The 10,691-nt window shown below is 35.7% G+C and overlaps 1 protein-coding gene across 3 annotated transcripts; it reads left to right on the forward strand.

The window, feature by feature from the left end:
- Positions 1 to 609: 609 nt before the first annotated feature.
- LOC121420103 (UDP-glucuronosyltransferase 1A1-like) lies at positions 610 to 10,021 on the forward strand. 3 transcript variants are annotated; one of them, XM_041614634.1, is made up of 6 exons: positions 610 to 1,149; positions 2,889 to 3,209; positions 5,267 to 5,518; positions 6,813 to 7,035; positions 7,463 to 7,682; positions 9,357 to 10,021. In XM_041614634.1, the coding sequence occupies exons 1-6, from the start codon at positions 820 to 822 to the stop codon at positions 9,637 to 9,639; spliced, it is 1,629 nt and encodes a 542-aa protein (XP_041470568.1). In that variant the 5' UTR covers positions 610 to 819; the 3' UTR covers positions 9,640 to 10,021. The 3 variants fall into 3 exon arrangements, with proteins under 3 accessions (XP_041470568.1, XP_041470569.1, XP_041470570.1); XM_041614635.1 differs by having other exon boundaries at positions 7,463 to 7,677; positions 9,352 to 10,021; XM_041614636.1 differs by having other exon boundaries at positions 5,267 to 5,392.
- Positions 10,022 to 10,691: the final 670 nt, after the last annotated feature.

Raw genomic sequence — 10,691 nt, forward strand, 5'->3', positions numbered from 1 at the left:
TAAAAATGCTTTTCGAAATTTCATACATTGCTCTTTTTATGAACCTTAATGTAGTTGTTTAACTTTTAAACAACCATGCTTGATTTATTGAGAATTAGATTTTTTTTTTAAAAATCAAACTTGATAGTTTAAGATAATAAAATACTTCTTAAACTACTGTAAGGTTCATGTAGTTTTTCAGCATTTTACTGTCAATGTATTAATTGTCATTAAAACAGCTTTGTTAACAATTGATTTGTTTTGTTTAATATATTCATTTTAAATTTTGAATGATTAGACCTTTACTGGTCTGAAATTTATTCATCTATATTCATTTCACTCGTGAACGAACTTTTGGCATGAAATTGTTAAATGGGTGAATTATGCATACGCCCTGTGGGATTTCCTATTAGCCATATATGTCAAAGGTATTTAAAGAAAAAATGTTGACCCTAAACCACATAAATTAATAAATAATTAACAATGGAATCATTACGATCGTAAAAATCGTATTCAATTGATCTCGAATCCAACACTGTCCAAAGTTCAGCCAGTTTTTTTTTTCTGATCAAAGTTACTTCCATGTATTTGAGTGTTTGTTTTGAGTGTTAGATGTAAAGGCAGGTGCAATATAGGTCGATAAAACATTTATACCCGGAAGAGGATGGCTGTACGCGTGATGTATTTTTACCTTGGGAACGTAATTTTAGAAATGCGTACTCTTCTTTAAATCATTAGCAGGCCATATATCACCATTCGTTTTGATGCAGGAAAAGACCCCCTTATTCACAGCAAATTTCTTTTCCCTTCGGAGAGAGCTTCGCGGGTCATCTCTCCGGGATGGACTTTGTACATCCATCAACAAGACACAGGTCTCGGCCTACAGTCCCTTTCATACTTCTCTGTGTAGTGTTTTTTACCATGCCATCAGATCTCCAGGCGGGTAATGTCCTGATCACCACAAGTCTGGGCGAAGGATCACATTACTTTGTTGGGAAGACGATAGGAAAATACCTCGTAAAACATGGACACAACGTCACGGTTCTTATTAGCAAAGCGTATGCGTACAGGGCTGAAAATATTGAAGATTCGGAATTGAACTTTATCGTGTTTGAGCAGACAGCCGAACAAATCGCCTCTGTGAGAGAGAGACATTTGGCCTTCTCAAAGGTTGGTCAATCGATCAGTTTAATCTGAAATTCTACTATTGTGGTCGGTACAATTATTGATCCGTAGTTTTGTTTTTAATTTGTTTTATGATTCGTTCAACTGAAAGCTAACATATAAAAGTATAAAAGTACAAACTAAGAACAAGGGGCCCAGTTTCATAAAGAGTTACAACTGTTCTAACTTTGCCATCTTTGCCATTATGCCACTACCATGGTAACAGGGCTCAACAGCCAATCAAAATTAAGGTTGCCATAATGGCAAAATGAAACGGGGCCCCAGCTAGGGTGCGACTTCGGGGATTGGCCTAATTTTATACGGGAACGCGTGGTGTGCAGACGACATTTTTTGGCTAATATGGGAAATTTGGGTTTTTTCGACAATACAATAGCTGTATTGCATGACCATTTTTTTTAAATCTCGATGCAGTGGTACAACCTCTGATTCTTCATTTTTTCCGTTGGGCACAGTCCTCTTTATAGAGTATACAGTTGTACTTCCCCTTGCTTACAATAGATGGCATCTGCATATATCTTTTTCTGATTTAAATCTAATATTCAATTGTCCAGCACACCTATTCAAATCAGTATCATTATGGTTTCACTGTTGATAAAGAAAATATACAAAATCCCTCTACTCTACGGTTATATATGCTCGCTAACATCGGTAAATATTAACAGATGTTTTTGAGAGAAATTTTGTCATTTTGAATAAAAAGCAGGGTGAAAGTATTTCGGTCACATGTTTTTTTGTTGTAAATATCCCCTGATTATCCCTTTCAGGAACTTAAAATGTTTCCAAAATTGAGTTGGAAGTTAATTCAGTTTGAAAATGTCCTCACTCAGCAAACACAAAACGTTGTAAAAACTTTATTTGACGTTCAAAATTAAAACGTCCTTTAAAACAAATCTTTTTAGCATTACACTCTAAAAATTCGAATGTTAAATCAACATTTGAAAGGTTGGAGGAGTGAAAACCTTTTCCAAATGTTACATCCCACCTTGTATAAAGCTGAAACCAACTACACTAAACATTTTAAGTGTTGGGTAGAACCATTTAAAGTGGTAAATGCAACATTTAGAAAATGTTGTCACTCCTCCAACCTTTCAAATGATTAGTCAACATTTCCTGTTTTTAGAATGTATCAAACTTAAATCTCCCTATCTACATTTACAATTAACTTATGAAGCATTTTTCATTTCATATATTTAGTCTGTGAATGTGATCGAGATCTATAAAATGCCAACATTGCTCATGTTCTGGTCTCTTGAAGTAAGCCAAACTTCATGAATAACATTATCTATTTTTTCAGCCGAGTTGGATGACATTTTCACTATAAATCATGCCTGTTTTTTTTTTCTTTAATGGTGATCGAAGTTATAATAAGAAATAAGTTAACTTAAAGTTGAAGTTGATGTATAATACTGTGTTGTGATAAAATGATAAAATTATTTATTTGGGGAAAACCTCGATTAGTATGTTGGTGTCATGTTAGCTCAAATTATCCATTTTTATGTTTAAGATTAATATACTTGAAAGTGAAACTTAGTTCAAAATAAAACCAAAATCTATCCACAATTACAATCTACAATTTAACGATGAATTGAAACTAGTAATAATTTTCTTGTAGCTATAATAATAACGATAATATACATGGATGCGGTTTGACTCTTCTCATTTTCAGTATTTGCACTAGAAAGGATGTTGAGAATCGACTTATCTTTATTTTTATCTCCTCTTAGAATGCATTAGAGCCGAATAATGTTGCTTACTTGCTCAAAATGATGAAAACAGCTCGTCAAGGGGTTGCCGATGACTGTGATGACCTCTTGGGGCGAAACCCCGACGTCATCCACCAAATCGAGTCGGGAAACTTCGACGTGGTCGTCTACGATATGATCTGGTTGTGCAGTCTGCTTTTGGCGATGAAAATAAACGCAACGGCAGTCTTATCGTCCCCAATGTCTCTGCCAACGTTCACCGCCTATGCTCATAATCCAGTGAATTTAGCGTACGTTCCAAGCTTTATGACCGGTTATACGAGCTCAATGTCCTTTTTGCAGGTATAGTGTTTCAGCGTCCCATAATTCATAATCAATATAATCAGGGGCCGCTGAACGGTTTTCAAAGTGGGGGGCTGACCATCCAAAAAATCACAATCATATGGTCATTTTTACGTTTTTGTACACGGTTTTGGAAAAAAGTGGGGGGGGAGGGTGGGGGCAGCGCCCCGCTTCCGCGGCCCCTGATAATTGTCATCGTTGTTGATTTTGGTCATAGTAGGCATTTACAACATTATATAAGAATACTATCCCTTCTGGAAAGAAACAGTGTCCCACAGCGTGTGACACAGTGCAGAACACAAACTGAAGTCGCCTCCACACTGTTGAATTTGAGTATTTCAACAGTGTGAACCACGCATTCACATAGTCGACCATGTGAACACGCTGTCAGCAATCACACTGTCGAGGTGTCCACAGTGTGAAAATATCTTCACACTGTTGAATGTGAGCATTGTAACAGTATTTATGTATTTATTTATTTATTTCCCTTTTCTGTTACCAGGGTTCTCCCCTTCAGTTATGAAAGCTGATTTACTAGAGGGGCTTGGGAATGATAAAATGCATCAAAACATACATAGATAAATCAATAACAATTAATAGTCAAATACATCATACCGATAAGAATATTTAAAGGGGAAGTTCACCCTGACAAAAAGTTTATTGTAAAGATAGCAGAAAAAAATTAAAAAAAATATTGCCGAAGGTTTGAGAAAAATTCATCATGTAATTAAAATGTTATTAGAATTTCAATTATTTGATTTGTGATGTCATATGCGAGCAGAATTCCTACACTAGCGAATGGTAAACAAATCAATGAAATGTCATTTTCTCAAAAAATTGAAAATGGTTTTCAATGTACCTTTTGTATATTAATAGACAAATCATTTCACACCCGATCATGAAAAGAAAACAAAATTAAGTCATCAGGGACCATACAAATAACATTGGGCAGCTGCTCGTTTATGACGTCACAAATCCAAAACTTTGAACTGTAATAACTTACTCTTTAACGGATTTTCCTCAAACCTTCACCAACATTTTTTACTATTTTTTCTGCTATTTTTACAATTACAATTTTTCTTAAGGGTGAACTTGCCTGCTATTTTTACGATTACAATTTTTCAGTTTCAATAATAGAATACATAATTGAATAAAATCAACGATAAAATTTAAAGTATGAATAATATTTTCACATATAGTTTACTATGTTTCTTTCCAATGGGAATGGTATGAATACAAAACTAAAAGCCAAATATTTCAGTGATAATTCTTTCATATCTCATGATGATAACCATCCGCGGCCCTACATGGGAACCGTGCTTTAACAAATAATTGCACAAAGAAAGTGGAAGAGAAACGAAAACAAAGAGAGAAAAAACGGGAAGAAAGAAGGGAGAAGAGTATGAAGAATACACAGTAAGAAATAAAGGTTCAAAATTGAACCCCGAAAGGTTGATGCAAAATCAGCACTCTATGGGTTCAAAATTTAAACCTTTGATTTGGGGTTCAAAAATTGAACCTTGCGGTTGGGGTTCATTTTTGCACCCTGTGGGTTCAAAACTGCACCCCTAAATTTTAAATTGAACTCATAGGGGTGCAGTTTTGAACCCGCAGGGTGCAAAAATGAATCCCAACCGCAGGGTTCCATTTTTGAACCCATAGGGTGCTGATTTTTGCATCAACCTTTCGGGGTTCAATTTTGAACCTTTATTTCTTAGAGTGTAGAGGTGTTGCCTTGGGCATCCCTTCGTTCCCTATATCTAATGCTGCGATACCCCCAATCATTGACCTTGCTTTAATCTTGTAAGCCGCTGTTTTTAGGTTTCTTTTATTATTTTTTCTGATTATTGTTATTTTTACTTTGCTTTACTGATCTGTTTTATATTTTAAAATTGAGAAATCAATAGATACATTTTTAGAAAGAAAAGAAATAGAAATGTTTGCCGTTTCATTTAAGAATATCATGACGTCACAACTAGGACGTCTGTCCCGCCCCTGTAAAAATAAGGAAATGAAGAACAAGAGTACTTTTTATACTATTCTCATTATTCATACAGCGTGTTAACAACGTAGTAGGCAACCAAGGATTTTACCCGGTGTTGGAGTACATGAATCAACCATTCAACGAACTTAGAGAGCGCCACAAGATCAGACCAGATTTAACCGGTACGATTTCAGAACTGGTGGGGATCTACACCGATTTATTCCTATTCAATCTCGATTTTGCCGTCGAGTTCCCTCTCCCGCTTCTCCCGAATATTATCCCGATAGGAGGCATCACAGCCAGACCGGTGTCACCGTTACCAAGTGTAAGCTTTCATAAAGGGAAATTTGATATCAGAAAAGGGTCCGGTGGGCCACTTACATTGACGAGTGGATACCATGCGCGACCAAAAAAACACGTAAAAAGGATGTCTTTTTTACGATAGGTCACGTTACGTACGTAACGTGATAAGGGTGTCAAAAACGCAAAAATAATGAAAAAAGGGTATCTATTTCACTAGGAAAATTACGTGTTTAGGGTCGAATTTGCGGGGATGAGACAAAATTAAAATGTCTTATAAAGGATGTCTTTTTTGCCCCAACACTACGTGTTTAGAGTCCGATTTGCGCGAGGTGTAGAAGGTGGGGTCGTACTAAATCAAATAAGGTAAAGCCGACGACCGAAGGACCCGTAACAATAAAACAATCCTGTACTTCTTTAGGGCTTCATTTCAGGGAATATTTGCCAAGAGTATCGTTTTGTTTCCAAAACTTGTTAAGGGTAGGGTTTCACACGCCAATACTTGTTAAGGGGTGCATTTTCAGAATATGGAAATTACGTGTTTAGGGTGCTTTTCGAGACCCCCATGGTCGCGCATGGTATCCACTCGTGAATGGAAGTGGCTCCCCGGGGAAAAGGGTGAGGTGTGTTGAGACTAGTTCGAAGGTGATTGCCAAAATCATTCTGAAATGAAACTTCCCAATAATCCTGTATCGAATGCGGTAAGTGACGAACTAACCGAACAAGCCTTACTCAATTGATTTGGGTTTATCCCTTGGAGGTTTAAATTGCCTTTAACACCCATGGTTGTTACATTTACATTCTTTGGTGTTATGTTCAATCTCTAGGGTGTTATTTTAACACCTTAGGGTGTGGTCCTCTATTAACACCAATTGGTGTCAGTTTTAACACCGCAGTTTTTACAGTGTATAACATGGTTAAAATCGTAAATTTACTCATCATTCTATATGGAAACGGTGTAGATCAAAATAGAATCGGTGTAAGGCCGATCAAACTTCATCGTTCCTTTTGTTACTTTTGATTCGGTTAAGGAAAAGTGTGTCCAATATATATTGGACATTATGATTATGAAATAGCTCATCGGCAACGAAAAAGAAAATATGCATGGGTATATCTTATAACAGGGGTTACATTAAGACATATCCAAAGCCGACACTATTTTTCAAAAAGAGTCTTTTAAATTTCAATGATGCTTATATCAGACTAAAACTCTTAGATGAAAAACGAAAAAGCAGTGAGTCCGGAGGAAAGAGATGGACATATATATACATGTATATCGATTTGTTTCCCCTATCATTGAATTGCATTGTTTTTGCTAGGACTTGGAAGCATTCATGCAGTCTTCTGGCGATGAGGGTGTCATTTTGTTCACCCTGGGCACTTACGTGTCGCACATCAAATCGGAGTTCCTTGAGCCGTTCGCAGAGGCCTTTGGACGATATCCGCAACAGAAGGTCCTGTGGCAATTCGCAGGTGAACCAAGGTTTAAGATACCTCCGAACGTCAAAACGATGTCATGGCTGCCACAAAATGATCTTTTAGGTAAGGGATCTGTAGGCCTGAAGGTACTGGTCTAAATGGTCTTCGGTATCTTCTTTAATTGAAGGAATTAAGTAACTTAGCTTAATGCAGGTGTTTTAGGAGGTGTCACCAGAGTCGTGCATTTGATATGAACACATACATTTCAAAGTTGTTCTGTTACATTTAAATTTTACAACAGCTTCTGATTTTTTTCCCGAATATATATGTTCCGTTTGATCTACTTGCCAAAACTGCTCCCTATAAAGGGTTGACAGGCGTATGTCGTCGAATAACATCACCATATGAAGACGGAATAAAGTCATCGGTTATCAGGGAAGGCTATATTAGTTTCTGCAGAAGATAAGTCGATGCATATGTGTTTTGTTTTTCCTTTTTTTCTCGAAATATAAGTTGATCGTGTGTTTTTTTCCTCCTCCTCTTCTTCTAGGCCATCCCAAAACACGTCTCTTTATTTTCCACGGCGGCAACAACGGGTTTTACGAGACTATATACCACGGTGTCCCGGCCATTATCATACCACTGACGGGTGATGCTATCGACCAAGGGGTACGACTGAAGCATCAGGGTTTCGGTATAGTCCTTGACAAGACCAGGGTGACAGTGGATACCCTGGATGACGCTATTAAGACAATCTTAAGCAATAAAAGGTTAGTGGATATACCTGCATTTTCCTATTTTTAACCCCTTTCGAGAGAGTTTATTAATCAATAATTAGTATTTATAAGATTTTTGAAATCATTTTTCTTACATATGATTGAACTTATATAGCCTTGTTTGATTTCAAATTTGTCTATAATGGTCTTAAGTACTAAAAATGAGTTGTTCAATGATTTCATTTTCTGTGTGTATTATAAGTAGGCCTGTTTTGTTTGAATCCTCGTCCCTAATTTGGATATTTATGTCAAATTTCTTACTTAAAATAACTTCAAAATGTCATTAGTATAATGCTCTATACCAGCATGACCAATTTCTTTGATGGACTGGTTTTTAAAACGTGTTTGCCAGAATATTCGTTGCAAGAGAACTATTTTTTTTTATTATGTTTCATTTAATCACAATTCCTTTCAGTCATTCCTTGAATTTGCATACAGAAAATGAAATTCCATTAATTTTATGTGATTTAAAAAAAGGTTCCAATGCAAAATGGAAGTCATGTTGTTCCAGGAAAAATTTGACAAGCAAAATAAAAAAGGGAAAACCAGGTCCTAACTTGCGTATGCATGACATATTCACCTTAAATATATTGTTGTGCCTCTCAAGGTGGGGGGGGGGGGCACGGGTAAGATGTGCCCCTGCATTGTTTCGCCACTGGCGAAACATATATATATTGAAATTGAAAGGGTTTCATTATTATTGCACATTCGCAGCTAAAAGGCTGAATTACATCTTGCAGGTATATACAGCAGTACAACTGGATTAAAAACATCAAACGTGAAATAACTTAATATGAAGAGAGTACATGCATGCTAAAATGAAAGGCTAAGTAAAAAGTCAAACATGTCCCAAACGTGGCCAAATGACTCCATGTACTACAACGAGATGACTGATACAAAATAATAAGAGCGAAAATTGTCCTCAAAATCAATAAATATCCTCCTGTTTATTGAGTGCTCATATCAACATCATGCTGTCTGCCAGGCGACATAATTATAACGTAAAAATATATTAAAGATTATAAATGTCAAGGATTGAAATATATTCCAGATCGATCGGCTGTTAATAGTGACCAGCCGAACACTAGATTTAGATTTAAACCTTTTTAGCGTTTCATGAAAGGACTTGTCGGACGTTTTATCCGACAAGTTCCATTTTATCCGACAGTTTCCATAATAAAAATGCTTCTCAGCCAGTCAAAATCAATTTTTGTTTTGATTCATTTAATGTGATATCATTGATATGTCATGTAAGTTTGATTGTGTACTGTATTTTACTTTATATTGATTGTATTTCATTATTTTGTAAATCTTTCTATGTCTACAGGGCTCCTTTGTAAAGCAGGCCTTTGGGCTCTGAAAGGACTACCCTGTTTTTAAATAAAACTGAATAAATAAATAAATAAATAAGGAAATTTTTCAGATCTGACAACTTGTCGGACGAAAATGTTCATGAAGCGCTTCCCTGGATTTACAATTTTTTAAGTCAAAAGACATTTATTCAAGGCTTTTCAGATTAAGAAGTTATTTTTAGGATTAAAAATATATCCGATCTGGATTTATTTCGAATCATTGAAATTGAGCACTGATATAATTTTCCTAAAAAAGTATATAAAAAAAATTAAATAAAGGTCTAGGTAATGGCGTCTCCCCAATTATTTTATGCAGTTATTCCAAGATGGCGAAGGTGCTCTCATCTCGTCTGAGCAGCAGATCAATGCATCCAGGTGATCGCGCTGCATTCTGGGTCAATCACGTGATGAAACATGGAGGCGACTACATGAGAAGTCCACTCAAAGATCTCAACTTCATACAACGAAATCTTCTAGACGTCTTGGGGTTATTCCTTGTGGTTGCATCAATAATTTTAGTGATTGTTTATAACTGTGTCCGGTGTTCATTTAGGCGCTGCAAGCGAATCTTCTTTAGTTCTAAACAAAAGAATGATTAATTTGTACAGCCGTGGTATATATGATGGCGAGGGTTGGGCAAGACCTAAAGATTTTAACTTGATTAAAATACAGGGGAAATTTAGACTTACTGACGAGACATGAATCTTTAAATGCCCTTCTTTCTTGCTGATCCTTTTTATGTATGTTGAAGGAGAAATCGAACCATAATATTTGTGGTGATTGCATGTGGAAGAATGTCGCTTTATTTTTAAAAAGAAATAGTAAATACCTGGCATCATTTTCAATATACTCCTTTTCATTTTATTCACTTTTGTTGTATTTCTCCAGTGTTCTGCATTATTGCAATATTTTCTTTTTTACTTTCAAAAGATGAGTTTTTATATTGTGAGAAATCCACTCTTTATTCATTTTCTCACTTTAATCTTTGTTTCGCTATTCTTATTTGTTAGTAAATTTGCCTGTGTGAGAACATTAAATTGTGTCACGCATCAAATGTCATTGGATGACAATATTAAATTGTAACTATAATATTTTACAAAATGTCAATAAAACCTTGTGAAGAGAGAATAGCGGGGGAGAGGTTCCAGTATGGTTAATTAGTTGGTAACTGTTATCGTTTTCTCTTAATTTACCGCATTCATTGTTGTATGTTTTTTTTCCCCCCCCCCCCCCCCCACATTAATGACAATCCGAAAATGCGGATTTGGGGGTTTCAATAAAGATTTAATACAATATTCCCAATACTGGAAACTATCATGAAGGGAGGGCCCTCAAAAATTTAACTTCCCAAATCTTATATTGACATTTTATATAAATGGTACTGTTTTTACTCATCTAGGGAAATGTGTTCAAAGAAACCCTTTTAAAATAAGTTCCTGTATTTCATGCCATTGCTTTACTTTGTCAAATGATTACTAAATGCTATTTGAGACATTTTATTACAACTGTTCAAGATGTATAATATGTATATTTTGCGAAATGTGAAACAATATTTTTAGTTCTTTACTGAAATGCTGACATGGTTACTGTGCATTAAGTATTGTGGTTCAAATGAAAATAAAAGTGATTTTACTAATTATGACGAGTAAAG

Source organism: Lytechinus variegatus, chromosome 8, assembly GCF_018143015.1.
Source record: "Lytechinus variegatus isolate NC3 chromosome 8, Lvar_3.0, whole genome shotgun sequence".
NCBI classification, from domain to species: Eukaryota; Metazoa; Echinodermata; class Echinoidea; order Temnopleuroida; family Toxopneustidae; genus Lytechinus; species Lytechinus variegatus.